General features: G+C 38.0%; 1 protein-coding gene across 7 annotated transcripts in view; it reads left to right on the forward strand.

The window, feature by feature from the left end:
* Window positions 1-15619, forward strand: part of abcc3 (ATP-binding cassette, sub-family C (CFTR/MRP), member 3) — a 94088-nt gene that overhangs the window by 21338 nt on the left and 57131 nt on the right. For all 7 annotated transcript variants that reach the window (XR_009061727.1, XM_057825568.1, XM_057825566.1 and 4 more), the window contains exons 3-7: window positions 1562-1687; window positions 4803-4940; window positions 11382-11507; window positions 11741-11802; window positions 13684-13815. Coding sequence is in view for 6 of the 7 variants with exons in the window: in XM_057825568.1 (XP_057681551.1) it covers window positions 1562-1687; window positions 4803-4940; window positions 11382-11507; window positions 11741-11802; window positions 13684-13815 (584 nt within the window). In the remaining variant the exon portion in view is untranslated. The remainder of the gene's footprint in view (window positions 1-1561; window positions 1688-4802; window positions 4941-11381; window positions 11508-11740; window positions 11803-13683; window positions 13816-15619) is intronic.

Here is a 15619-nt window from a genome sequence, read left to right on the forward strand (position 1 = left end):
CGACAAGAGATAATGGAGGAACAAATGTGAACAGAGTCCGGGTGCGAGAGTGTAAACGGGACCCCTGTTGTTCCCTGAAGAAATATTTTCGTTATCGTCCTCGTTGATGAAAACAACACTGTAGTAGCCTGCTAAAAGACGAGCTAACTTCGGCGGCCGTTGCTTGCTATTGGTTGTGCATTGATAAAGCATCGCTTCTAAATTATCTTCTATTGTTTCATATACATCAGCATTGTGTAGCACATCATGGTGTATAAACTTTGTTTACATTTATAGTCAAACGTAGTTAAATTATTGCATTGCCGCGATTGGGAATAATCTTATTATTAGGGCTGCAGCTATCGATTATTTTAGTAGTCGATTAATCGATGAACTTCTCAGTTCGAATAATCGCGTAATCGGATAAGGAACATAAAAAAATTCAAATACCTGTGCGGCCTCAAACAGTATTAAAAAAATAATTTAAATTAGAATATACAGTAAGTACAACAAAAGAACAATTAGCTAACATACATAGCAGAAGTCCGCTAGCTTAAATGCTATAAAATGCTAACTTTTTTTTTTTTTACAATGCTCTTAGCAAATGGTTCACATTCCCACAAACAACTTTTAAATATACCTATAAACTAAATTATGAATACATTAAAAAAAAACATTTGCTTAAACAAAAACTTATGTTGGTCTTAACAAGGAGCAGCTGGATGTGTGTTTCCTCAATAGTTTATGCATGATTTGAAAAAAAAAAAAAAAAAATCTTTTTGAGGGTAATAATTTGGAGACATCCATTATGTTGGTGATACCGTTACCATAGGTATGTTTAGTACAAACTAGTTAGGTTATATTCTGTTCACTTACAACTTATGCTGACTGGGGAAAAAGACAATATGCATACTTTTTGAAACAAGTGTAAAAATGGCTTTAATTTGGACTACGTCTTTTCTGTTCAAAATGGTAAAAAGTCTTAAATAGCGTTATTATGTGAAATAGAATCATATTTTGAGACGATTCGACTATATACAACAATTTGGCAAAGCGCAGATGACGAGAAATTAGTAACACATTCCCACAAACAACTGCTAAATATACCTATAAACTACATTACGAATACATTAAAAAAAACATTAGCTTAAACAAAAACTTATGTTGGTCTTCTTAACAGGGAGCAGCTGGATTCAGCCATGTGAAATGAGTTATGTCATATACACTGCTGCCACTAGAGGGCAGTGTTTCCACCCATATCAATAAAACTAAATGCAGACACTTTCAAAACAAACCATTACAACGCCACTTTAAATAAACGAATACTGGAAGCAGCAAAATTTAATTAGAATCTTTTTTTCTAATCGAATTACTCGAGTTAATCGGTTAATCGTTGCAGCACTACTTATTATCCTTCGCGTGATGAATAATTTTTCATAATAGGAAGCATAAAAAGCCTTGAAAACATTTTCATAAAATGAATTTGTGGCGTACTGAAGTTTTAGTATCTCAAAGTCCCACTGTAAAAAAATCAATTTACCTTGTAATGCCTTGTAATTTTCTCTACTGATGTTGTTTTCAGGTCTTTGGCATGCTGTTATGGCTGGTTTGTTGGACTGATCTCTTTTACACATTGCATGAAAGGCAGCAGGGGCTCAGTCAGCCTCCTATTTTCTTCATCACCCCGCTAGTACTCGGCATGACCATGGTAAGAAAACCTCACCATCTGTTCAATGATAACGCATACGCGTGTTTGAAATGTAATTTTCAGTCAGAGAGTACTAACAAAGCTCGTTTTGTAGTTGTACTTTTTTAGAAAGAACCCACGTGGACTCAGTTGCGATGGAATCCATGCAAAAGTACAAAACACATTTTGTTCAAGATAGATGAAAAGGATTAAATATAAAAGATAAGACGCTGCATTGTGGTAAAAAACACTGTGGGTGTGCTGTACAAAATTACTATGTCCGTAAAGAGTGTTGGCTAAAGTTAACTGCCTGTCATAAAACTAGCGAATGTGATAAATGTCACTAGTAGACGTCCAATCGGTTTGAACTGGGTGGGTGGCAGCCAGTGAACGTTCGTTCATTTACAAGTAGCAGGATTTTGGATTACTGAAAAGTAGGGCTGCAGCTATCGATTAGTTTAGTAATCGATTAATCCGTCATCTAGTTAGTTCGAATAATGGAGTCATCGAATTAGGAACATTTAATGTGTTGCAGAATAAATTTTAGGAGATGTAAAACAGAGGCTTGCTAAAATTGCACTTTTAAAAGGGCATTAAATGAGAATGCAAAATTAAATCCCCGAGTGTTTCTTCAACTATGCAGAGTTGCACTTTCCAATAAATTACCGGTAGTTTTCTTGCGCTCTCAATGGTAGCCACGCTTACTGAAAAGGAGGTGACTCAAAATACACAGAAAGTAACCCGTAAATGCTGCAAAAACAAAAGACTTCAGGGTCACTTCCTGTTGATTTTGGGGTTCTTACACATCACTCCCTGCTGATCTTGAGTCACTTCCTTTTCAGTAGCCCCAACTCAACAGGAATTGACTGAAAATCAGCAATAAATAATGTGAAATTCCCTCAAAATAAACTCATTGCCTGGGTCTAGCTGCCACTAAGTGCCTTAAACCAGGGGTCCCCAACCTTTTTTTGCACCACGGACCGGTGTGTATTGGGTCTTTTTTTCACGGACCGGTGTCCTGTCAAATTTTGCACCCTTATAAAATTTTGCTCCCAAAGCTTTTGTGGCAGTGAAAAAGGCCCTCTTTTACATTCAGTTGGACTCTCAATGTTGTCCAACGGTGCTAAAAAATTATTTACATCATAATTAGGGCTGTCCCAAACGACTAATTTTTTCTCCCGATTAGTCAGTTTCAGTTTCAGAGGAGTGCGAGAGCAGAAACTGCTTTTTCAGTCTTGTCTGTGTTTTCCGCCATATACAAAACAAGATGTACTGCTAACACTCCAATCAATGCATTTCTATGACGACCTCCTATCCTGTAGTTTTATATCTAGAGTAGGGTTGTTCCGATCATGTTTTTTTGCTCCCAATCCGAACCCGATCGTTTTAGTTTGAGTATCTGCCGATCCCGATATTTCCCGATCCGATTGCTTTGTTTTGCTCCCGGTTCAATTCCAATCATTCCCGATAATTTTTCCCGATCATATACATTTTGGCAATGCATACAGTACGTAAGTACTGTATTTCTTTATTATGACAATAAATCCTCAAGATGGCATTTACATTATTAACATTCTTTCTGTGAGAGGGATCCACGGATAGAAAGACTTGTGACTTTGTATATTGTGACTAAATATTGCCATCTAGTGTATTCATTGAGCTTTCAGTAAATGATACTGTAGCCATGCCCAAATGCATGATGGGAAGTGGAACCATGACTGTGCGTAGTGCTACCAATGGATATATCTTCTCTGCGTTGGGAAATAACATAAAGATCAATTGCTACCTTGCTTCCCCACATTGCTTCCCATGATATTTCTAATTTTAGGGAGAGGGATTGTAAGGCTTTAGCCAATTAAAAAAAAGGCTCCAAAGGCTGCCAAAATTCACTCTACTCATTTTACGCTGCCTTTTATCTCTCTATATAGGTAAAACGGCGCCATTACAGATTGAGCGCAACAATGCGTGAGTGGGTCGTGCAGTGCATGCATTAATTGCGTTAAACATTTTAACGTGATACATTTTTAAAAAACTTGATTACCGCCGTTACCGGGATAAAATTGATAACCCTACCTTAAGCCTAAACTAAAGACTCTGGATGAGTTTAACATATTATGTCTGTAACGTTAAATACAAGTAGAAAACGATTTAATTAAAAAATATACAGTATATATATTAAAAAAAGGCATGGCCGATATTTTTTTGCCGATTCCGATACTTTGAAAATGACGTGATCGGATGCCGATCGATCGGGTCCGATCTCTAATCTAGAGTAGACAGGGATATTGGTGTGTTAAAGCGGCACAGGCCAAAGTCAATCGGCCAGAATGCAGTCGTTATTAAATTATTTATTATTTCTGCACGGCCGGGACCAAATGCGCCACCGGTCGTTGGGACCCCTGCCTTAGACGTCCAGTCCGTTTGGTCACTTCCTGTTAATTTTGAGTGACTAAAAAGGGAACTGACTGAAAATCAACAGAAAGTAACCTGTAAATGACCTAAAATCAACAGGAATTGACCTGTAAACGCCCCTAAAGAAAAAGGAAGCGACTCAAAATCAACAGGAAACGACGTGAAATGCCCCAAAATGAACTCTGCCACTGCCGGCCATAGACGTCTAATCCGTTTGAAGTGGGCGTGATGGCAGTGAATGAACATTGGTCGGATGGATTTGACGTCTATTAGTGATAAACTCATTCCAATTCAAACCTGCCCTTTTCTATGAAACATTCTTCCTATTGTATGCTTTACGGAAAACCATGACCTGGTTAGCCTCCATTAATTTGTTATTTTGTTGTCATTATTCCCTCGCAGAAGCGTGCCAGTGTTTTTAGCTAATAAGATCAGAGATTTTGAATAAAAACACACCCAGTTTAAAAAATCCGGATCAGGCCGTTTACCCGAGACGACCTCGTCTGCTGCTGTCATAGTAACCAGGCGGCCGTACAAAAAAAATGAAAAGGAAAAACAGCCTGTGCCGCACATCTAACTCGGCCAGAGAGTACAACACGAGAGTAGTCAGCAGTCAAACCTCGGTTTACCTCACATGCCCTCTAATGTTCTGTCTCATCTAATCTGAGTCGGTCTGCTCCCCTCCCCCATTCCTTCATGATGTTCTTTTTACTTTCTCATTCAGCTGCTGGCCACATTTTTGATCCAGTTTGAGCGCCTACGTGGGGTTCAGTCCTCAGGGGTTCTTTTCATATTCTGGTTCCTGTCTGTGCTGTGTGCCATTGTGCCTTTCCGATCCAAGATCCTGCAGGCATCCAGCCAGGTGAGAATATGCCTGCAACCTCAAGTGACATGTCATATTCACATTGCCACTAGAGGGCAGTTTGTCCACCCAAATCAATAAAGCTAAATGCGGACATTTTCTACAGAGCTCCTAAAGGGACATCGACAGAAATAAAATAAATATAAGCAATCTGGTACTCACCAGATAGTTTCTGGTATGCAGTGGAAGCAATCTGGTAAAAATTAGCATTATATACCATTTAAGCTAGTGGACTTTTGCTTTGCAAGTTAGCCAATTTTTGTAAACATTAGCATTAGATAACATTTCAGCTCGCGGACTTTTGCTATGAAAGTTAGCCAATTGTTGTAAACATTAGCATTATATACTAGCATTTACGCTCGCGGACTTTTGTGATGGACGTTGGCCAATTGTTGTAAACATTGGCATTATGTAGCATTTAGGCTAGGAGATTTTTGTTGTCAATTGCAACAATGCGACATAGCAAAAAATCTGCTAGCGTGAATGCTATATAATGCGAATGTTTCTAGTAGTTCTAATGTATTGTTTCGAGTGTGCATCAGAAACTTTTTGGTAAACATTAGCATTACATAGCATTTAAGCTAGTAGACTTTTGTTACCAATTGCAACAATGCAACATTGCCAAGGTCCGCTAGCTTAAATGCTAGATAATGCTAATGTTTCTTGGAGTTCTAGTGGATTGTTTCTAGTGCGCACTAAAAACTTTTTGGTGAACATTAGAATAATATACCATTTAAGCTAGCAGACTTTTGTGATGGACGTTGGCCAATTGTTGTAAACCTTGGCATTATGTAGCATTTAGGCTAGCAGACTTTTATTGCCAATTGCAACAACGCGACATAGCAAAAAAATCTGCTAGCTTGAATGCTATATAATGCGAATGTTTCTAGTAGTTCTAATGTATTGTTTCGAGTGCGCATCAGAAACTTTTTGGTAAACATTAGCATTACATAGCATTTAAGCTAGCAGACTTTTGTTGCCAATTGCAACAATGCAACATCCAAAAATCCGCTAGCTCAAATGCTACATAATCCTAAAATATGTAGTAGTTATAGTGTATTGCTTCTAGTGCGCACCAGAAAGTTTTTGGTAAACATTAGCATTATATAGCATTTAAGCTCGTAGACTTTTGCTATGCAAGTTAGCCAATTGTTGTAAACATTAGCATTATATAGCATTTAAGCTCGCAGACTTTAGTTACCAATTGCGACAATGCAATATTGCAAAAGTCCGGTAGCTTAAATGCTAGATAATGCTAATGATTCTAGGAGTTCTAGTGGATTGTTTCTAGTGCGCACTAAAAACTTTTTGGCGAACATTAGAATTATATAGCATTTAAGCTAGCAGACTTTTGTGGTGGACGTTGGCCAATTGTTGTAAACATTGGCATTATGTAGCATTTAGGCTAGCAGACTTTTGTTGCCAATTGCAACAACGCGACATAGCAAAAAAATCTGCTAGCTTGAATGCTATATAATGCTAATGTTTCTAGTAGTTGTAATATATTGTTTCGAGTGCACATCAGAAACTTTTTGGTAAACGTTAGCATTATATAGCATTTAAGCTAGTAGACTTTTGTTACCAATTGCGACAATGCAACATTGCAAAAGTCCGCTAGCTTAAATGCTAGATCATGCTAATGTTTGTAGGAGTTCTCGTGGACTCCTAGCAGACTTTTGCTATGTTGCATTGTCGCAATTGGCAACAAAAGTCTACTAGCTTAAATGCTATGTAATGCTAATGTTTACCAAAAAGTTTCTGGTGCGCACTAGAAACAATCCACTAGAACTACTCGAAACATTAGCATTATATAGAATATAAGCTAGCGGACTTTTGCTATGTTGCATTGTTGCAATTGGCAACAAAAGTCTGCGAGCTTGAATGCTATATAATGCTAATGTTTACAACAATTGGCTAACTTGCGTAGCAAAAGTCTGCGAGCTTCAATGCTATATAATGCTCATATTTACAACAATTGGCTAACTTGCATAGCAAAAGTCCATGAGCTTGATATGTATATGTATATATATATATATATATATATATATATATATATATATATATATATATTGGTAATGTTTACAACAATTGGCTAACTTGCATAGCAAAAGTCCGCTATCTTAAATGCAATAGAATGCTAATGGTGACAACAATTGGCCTACTTGCATAGCAAAAGTCCGCTATCTTAAATGTTATAGAATGCTAATGTTTACCTGAAACTATCTGGTGCGCACAAGATTGGTTAAATATATTTTCTATCTGTTGATGTCCCTTTAGTGGCTCCGTAATTTTCAAAACAAACCATTACAACGCTACTCTAATTAAACAAATCCTCTAAAAAGCAACATTTTTTTCCCCATGAGAAAATAGTACAGTGCGACGTCTACATACAAATTTCATTCGTTCCAGGACCTGGTTTGTAAGTAAATGTTCGTATGTTGAGCGGGACTTTCCCATAAGGATACATTATAATTGGATTAATTTGTTCCACAGCCCAAAAATCTACGCTAAAACCTTGGTGTGACTTAAAGTCCGGAATATACGGTACACAAAAAAATGTATGTTAAAATGGGGGGTCACTACTTTGCAGTTTTTCAGTTTACACGGTCGTTTATAGTCCCCATTAACAGCAATCAGTGAGGGATCACTGTACTATAATATGTTATTTGAGCTAGGCTTTTTTCCCCCCCGGCTAGTGTAACATATTGTTTCAGAGTTTAAGTGGAGTCAATAAATTTTCCAGATTCCGACATAGTATCAGAAGTATAACAAAACGTTTTTTTGTTTTTTTTTTACCCTGCCGTAGCTTGGAGCTTAGCGGTTGTTTTGCAAAGGTCAGTCCAGGCCACAGTTAAGCAGAGCAGGAAGAGGGAATACTAGCCCTGTTGTTTCAAGGGTACTTATCTCACCTCTCGTGCGGCACCAACAGAGCTGCAATTTACTGCCAATAATCCCTTGGGCATGCTAGCAGGAAAGACAAGTATACACAAGTGTGTACTCAAGCTTAAATGAACAACATTTTTGCATAATATGTGTGCCACGCTGTGGGAGCGGAGTAGTGTAACAGTGGATCACTTCATATACTATGGACAGAAATGTGTGCTATTAGAAAATGATAGGAGTTTGCATTTCAATTGCTAAATATGATTAGCTCCATTTAAAAAAAAAGTTGAATTTGAAATAGTTTTCACATTCAAGTCTTGCAGTTCAAATGGCCTACCGCAAGCAACACGTCACTTTTGCTCATTAATTTTCATGACGTTAGCAATTGTTGCTAGGCGGGTCAACCTACCGTTTGTCCCTAATCATAAATTAATAGAAATAGTGTACGAACGAGATGTTTACTGAGCCAAACCATACCTGTCAACCCGAGGCCGTTGGCAATCTTACAAATAGTGACGTATGCCCTCACAAATTGGTGAGTAATCTTACAACGTTGTATATAGCGTGCAATATGAAACAAAAATAAGACTCAATTTTTAAAATAAGATGAATTTATTGGTAATATAATGTAACATATAACCTGGTGCAATCAAAGAACAATCAATATCTTCAGCTACATCATGATTACTAAAATTTAACAGTGACTTTTGTTATAATTTTATGTAGCACTTTTGGCAATTTCTATCATGTTTTGATGGCTGCACTTCATGGCACTTCAGCTCGTTGCTGAGGATGGAAAGGTGTGCGTTACTATGCGTTGCTATATTGGTTGAATGACGCGATAAAAGACTGAGGGAGACGGACTCTCTGAGACAACAGAGCAGAGCAGGAGTGGGAAGGAGGTAAAAAAGTTGTGACGCCGAGCAAACGCGATGCTAGGTGGCTCCAATAAAACCTGACTGTAGCCGATAGCCTACAAACTACGCACACATGATATGGTAGATATGGTAGACATAGTAGATATCTCATATATACAGTGCCTTGCAAAAGTATTCGGCCCCCTTGAACCTTGCAACCTTTCGCCACATTTCAGGCTTCAAACAAAAAGATATAAAATTTTAATTTTTTGTCAAGAATTAACAACAAGTGGGACACAATCGTGAAGTGGAACAAAATTTATTGGATAATTTAAACTTTTTTAACAAATAAAAAACTGAAAAGTGCGGCGTGCAATATTATTCGGCCCCCTTGCGTTAATACTTTGTAGCGCCACCTTTTGCTCCAATTACAGCTGCAAGTCGCTTGGGGTATGTTTCTATCAGTTTTGCACATCGAGAGACTGACATTTTTGCCCATTCTTCCTTGCAAAACAGCTCGAGCTCAGTGAGTTTGGATGGAGAGTGTTTGTGAACAACAGTCTTCAGCTCTTTCCACAGATTCTCGATTGGATTCAGGTCTGGACTTTGACTTGGCCATTCTAACACCTGGATATGTTTATTTTTGAACCATTCCATTGTAGATTTGGCTTTATGTTTTGGATCATTGTCCTGTTGGAAGATAAATCTCCGTCCCAGTCTCAGGTCTTGTGCAGATACCAACAGGTTTTCTTCCAGAATGTTCCTGTATTTGGCTGCATCCATCTTGCCGTCAATTTTAACCATCTTCCCTGTCCCTGCTGAAGAAAAGCAGGCCCAAACCATGATGCTGCCACCACCATGTTTGACAGTGGGGATGGTGTGTTCAGGGTGATGAGCTGTGTTGCTTTTACGCCAAACATATCGTTTTGCATTGTGGCCAAAAAGTTCAATTTTGGTTTCATCTGACCAGAGCACCTTCTTCCACATGTTTGGTGTGTCTCCCAGGTGGCTTGTGGCAAACTTTAAACGAGACTTTTTATGGATATCTTTGAGAAATGGCTTTCTTCTTGCCACTCTTCCATAAAGGCCAGATTTGTGCAGTGTACGACTGATTGTTGTCCTATGGACAGACTCTCCCACCTCAGCTGTAGATCTCTGCAGTTCATCCAGAGTGATCATGGGCCTCTTGGCTGCATCTCTGATCAGTTTTCTCCTTGTTTGAGAAGAAAGTTTGGAAGGACGGCCGGGTCCTAGTAGATTTGCAGTGGTCTGATGCTCCTTCCATTTCAATATGATGGCTTGCAGAGTGCTCCTTGAGATGTTTAAAGCTTGGGAAATCTTTTTGTATCCAAATCCGGCTTTAAACTTCTCCACAACAGTATCTCGGACCTGCCTGGTGTGTTCCTTGGTTTTCATAATGCTCTCTGCACTTTAAACAGAACCCTGAGACTATCACAGAGCAGGTGCATTTATACGGAGACTTGATTACACACAGGTGGATTCTATTTATCATCATCGGTCATTTAGGACAACATTGGATCATTCAGAGATCCTCGCTGAACTTCTGGAGTGAGTTTGCTGCACTGAAAGTAAAGGGGCCGAATAATATTGCACGCCCCACTTTTCAGTTTTTTATTTGTTAAAAAAGTTTAAATTATCCAATAAATGTTGTTCCACTTCACGATTGTGTCCTACTTGTTGTTGATTCTTGACAAAAAAATTAAATTTCATATCTTTATGTTTGAAGCCTGAAATGTGGCGAAAGGTTGCAAGATTCAAGGGGGCCGAATACTTTTGCAAGGCACTGTATATAGAACTAGATGCGAAATGACAGACACGGGGGCGTTAGCAACATGTACAGTATAGGAACTAGATGCGTGCTAAACAGCCGCCATCTTAAAGCAGTAGACTTCTTAGGAAGGCTCTGTTGTAGAGAACCTTCCTAGCGAACCTAAGTAACTTTTTATCTGAAATACTCCTAAATCGGCAAAATCTTGACTTGAATCTATCTTTAAATGATGAAACAGTTTTAAAACTTCCACATGTCAAAAGTGGACAGAAGGGAACTAATGCAATAATGGGAGCAATTCTAACTACTTTTAACAGTCGATTCAGGGTAAAGGGTAAATTAGGGTAAAGAATTGGGCTAGGGCCATGTGTCCCAAAAACCTTTTAAACTCTACATAGTGTGACCTAAGTTTTTTTTTTGTTTTTTTTTTTGAAGAAAAAAAAAAACATGAAAATTATCACCAGTTACTTTGCCAAGTAACTAATTACTCTCACATTCAGGTAATTGAATTACCAACATAATTACTTTTTCGGAGCAGTAATTTGTACCTATAATTAATTACTTTTTTAAAGTAAGATTAACAACACTGGTTCCATGTTTATATAGCAATAGAAAAGAATTTTCTGTGGGCCTTGCAAAATCAGTCAAAATCCAGTAAAACGGCCGGGAGCGAAGGGGGTTGCTCTGGTGAAAATGGCTGGGATTAAATGAGTTAAAATAGTTTCAGCTTTAAAAGGCATTTTGATTCGAGCTGAAGAAGACTGCTAAATATGAGCTACACTGGCTTAGCAGACCACTCTTATGTTGAGTTCACGCTACCTGAAATCAAACCACCCTTTATAAAGGCGTTTCCTGCACAGATTATAACCATCTTCATGTACTATGTGCGTTTGTCTTATGTTCAAATGCCAGGTTGAAGTTACAGACAAGCTGCGCTTCACTACGTTCTACTTCTACTTTGGCTTAGTGGTCTTGGAGCTAATCCTGTGCTGCTTCAATGAGAAGCCTCCTCTCTTCTCCAACGTTGTTACAGACCCTGTGAGTCAGCCTGTTTCCTCAGAATTCCTCTATGTCAGCATGTTAGAACATGTATGTTTTGATAAAATAGTACATTGAAAGTCCAGAATGCTATGAAGATGATATTTGCTTTATAAATCGGGTCTTACATATCTAGCACTTGGTTGTTAAAAACTGTTGTTTTTGTTTCGTTTAACCGCTTGTTGTCATTCCGCTGTTGTTTTTCTTCTTTTTTAATTTGTTTTTTTGTCCAGAATGTCTGCCCTGAATCCATGGCTGGTTTTCTATCAACCATGACGTTCTGGTGGTTCACAAGGTTGGTCCGTCTTGCTTGATGCAACATGTCCACAGACAAGCATTTTAAATACCGTTATTTCCACACTATAAGCAGAGGTGGGTAGTAACGCGTTACATGTACTCCGTTACATTTACTTGAGTAACTTCTTGAGAAAAATGTACTTCTAAGAATTGTTTTACTAAGCTATACTTTTTACTTGAGTAGATTTGTGAAGCCGCATATTACATTTATTTATTTATTTTTACCAGAAATGCTAAGAGAAGAGACGTGCCTGTTGAATTACCGGGGTAGCTCTACCGATTTCACCAATGAGACGTCGCAAAAATAATCACATGACTCCATTACACCAGTCAGACGCAAGCTTTCCCTTCGATCTTCACGCTAGTCTGTTCAATCATGTGCTGTCTTTAAAGCACCATAACAAATGAAGTACTTGATATAGAGCGCTGCCCTCAACATGACTCGAAAGCGCTGACATTAACCTCTCTCCCAGTTTTTATTTGGAATCGATTGACCACGGAAAACTGGAGATATGATCGTTTTAATTTCGAAATCGTAATTATAAAGGAACGCTTCACTATTCAAACGTGGAACTATTTTCTCCACCAGAGAGCAGTAATGCTCTTTGGACGAATAATGCTTCATTTCTTGAAAAAAAAAAATTCTGTCATTGGAGTTCAAGGATTTTTTTTCTATTTCTTTGGCTTAATGTGTTTATGTAATGTGTTATTGTACAGCATCATTATAACAATAGTCCATATAGATAACTTTGTGCTCATAAAATAATCATAAAAAAATAAGCAGTTACTCACAATGTTACTCATTACTTGAGAGTATTCTTTTCACCAAATACTATTTTACTTGTGATTGAGTACATTTTTTTGGATGACTTTTACATGAGTAATATTATTTTGAAGTAACGCTACTCTTACTTGAGTAAAATTTTTAGCTGCTCTAACCACCTCTAAGCCGAAAAGGCACAACTAAACGCCTTAATTTTCTCATAGTGTGCCTTATAAATCCAGTTGCATAATCCAGTTTTTTTTCTCTCGCTGGAATTCAATTATCTTTTTTTTTTTTTTTTTAGTCTTTCGTTGACTTAATGTGGATATGAAACATGTTATAGTACAGTATAATAATAACAGTTCATATAGATAAACTGTGCTGAGAAAAAAATACTATTGTTCATTAAAAAAAAAAAAAAAAATCTAACATTGTAAGCAGTTACTCACAATGTTACTCATTTCTTAAGTATTCTTTTCACCTAACACTTTTTACTTATACTTGAGTACATTTTTTGGATGGATGCTTTTACTTGAGAAATATTATTCTGAAGTAACGCTACTCTTACTTGAGTAAACGTTTTGGCTACTCTACCCACCTCTGCTAATTCTGTGCCTTATATATGAAAACAAATAGGCAATTCATTGAATGTGCGCCTTATACTCCGATGCGCCTTACAGTGGAGAAAATACGGTAAATAGCAATGATTTGATATTACTGTAACATGTGTGTACACAACAACATTAATTGGTCATTGTCATGAATTTATTCATTTGTCATAGCTGTATTATTTAATCAGATGTTATTTATCCTTGTAATTTATGTGGGGTAATGACATTAGTTGCTATCTGGTATATTTGGTCCAGGCACGGCAGCTTCTCTATGTCGGTGGCCATTTGTACTGGACTGGAAATCTGAACCTGGAGTAGAGAAATGGTGATTAGTGAGTTCTAGGAAACTCAATTAAGGGTTAGGGGAAGTCATTTCTTACAAAATAAGCTCTTAGAGTGGGGAAAGGCATGCTAGTTTTTTCCCAATGAAGAAAGATTATATAAATTGGTAGTGAACAATATTGTTGTTAAATTTTCTGATGTAAGATCGTTTTTTTCCCCTCAGTATGGCCATCAAAGGATACAAAATGCCTCTTGAGGCCAAGGACCTCTGGTCTCTGAATCCACGCGACAGCTCCAAGGCAATGGTGCCCAAACTTCTCAAAGAGTGGGAGAAGGAGCAAGCCAAAGCAAAGAGGTAATTTTCACACATGGTATTTGGAAGGTACAGTGGTATGAAAAAGCAGCTGAAACTTTTGGAATTTCTCACATTTCTATATCAAATCACCATCAAATGTGAGCTGATCTTTGTTAAAATCACACAGATGAAGAAACAGTGTCTGTTTTAACTAAAACCATCCAAACATGTATAGATTTTCATATTTAATGAGGATAGTATGCAAACAATGACAGAAGGGGGAAAATAAGTAAGTGAACCATCACATTTAATGTTTTGTGGCCCCCCTTTGGCAGCAATAACTTCAACCAGACGCTTCCTGTAGCTGCAATTCAGTCTGGCACATTGATCAGGACTAATCTTGGCCCATTCTTCGCTACAAAACTGCGGTAGTTCAGTCACATTCCTGGGATGTCTGGCATGAATCGCTGTCTTCAGGTCATGCCACAACATCTCAACGGGGTTCAAGTCTGGTCACTTCAGAACGTGTATTCTTCAAATAATGATTGCAAGTTGTCCAGGCCCTGCGGTAGCAAAACAGCCCCAAATCATGATGCTCCCTCCACCATCCTTCACGTTGGAGATGAGGTGTTGATGTTGGTGAGCTGTTAAATTTTTCCTCCACACATAACATTGTGTGTTACTCCCGAACAATTCAACTTTGGTTTCATCAGTCCACAAAATATTTTGCCAAAACGTCTGTGGAGTCTCCAAGTGCCTTTTTGCGAACATTAAACGAGCAACAATTTTTTTTTTTTAGACAGCAGTGGAGTCCTCCAATGAACACCATTCTTAGCCATAGTTTTACATATAGTTGATGTGTGGACAGAGATATTGGACCGTGCCAGTGATTTCTGTAAGTCTTTAGCAGACACTCTACAGTTCTTTTGTACCTCTCTGAGTATTCTGCGCTGGCGTCATCTTTGGTGGACGGCCACTCCTTGGGAGAAAAGCTTCTCTGACTGTTGATTGATGAACATCCAGACTTTGCTGGATGCTTCTCATTAAGACAATTCTTACCGGGTGTGTGTTTTATAGTAGGGAGGGCAGCTTTAAACCACTCATCAGTGATTGGGGACACACCTGACTTAAAATGTTTGGTCAGAATTGATTTTAATTGCTCTTTGAGTCTCCTTAGGCAGAGGGTTCACTTACTTATTCTTCCCCCTTCTGTCATTGTTTGCATACCATCCTCATTAAAATATGAAAAGCCATAAATGTTTGGGTGGTTTTAGTTAAAGCAGACACTGTTTTTTCATCTGTGTAATTTTGACAAAGATCAGATCACATTTGATGGTGGTTTTATGCAGAAATGTGGAAAATCCCAGATACTTTTTCATACCACTGTACTTCACTATCCTGCGTTTTAAATGTAGTGTTTTTGTTTTGTTTTTACATCATATGCAAACAAATGTTTTTGCAACTCACTCTTACAATAGTTTCTTACTCTCGTGGAGGAGTCTGAAGCACGGCGAATCGTAATTGCGTGCATTTAGCCACACTTTCACGCTGGGAAACAAAATAAGAGATTTTCTCACACTTATTTCAGTGCATCGCACTTGCAATCACAATAGCCAATGCACACACTGTATTTAAACAAACAAAAAACATAATTACCCCCCGCCCACATACACACACACAAGCAAAACCTGCAAAATGGCGAGGCTGAGTAAGTTGAACCGCGTTTTAGCAAAGGACAGCAGTATTACTGTAATATAGTGGGTGATTCAAAAAAGAATGTCCTAAAACCACCACGTGATATGTCAAAACGAACAACATGACAAAATTCAGGCTTGGACACATGTGTTATAACTAGGGTTGTTCC

This window comes from Corythoichthys intestinalis, chromosome 21 (assembly GCF_030265065.1).
Source record: "Corythoichthys intestinalis isolate RoL2023-P3 chromosome 21, ASM3026506v1, whole genome shotgun sequence".
Taxonomy (NCBI): Eukaryota; Metazoa; Chordata; class Actinopteri; order Syngnathiformes; family Syngnathidae; genus Corythoichthys; species Corythoichthys intestinalis.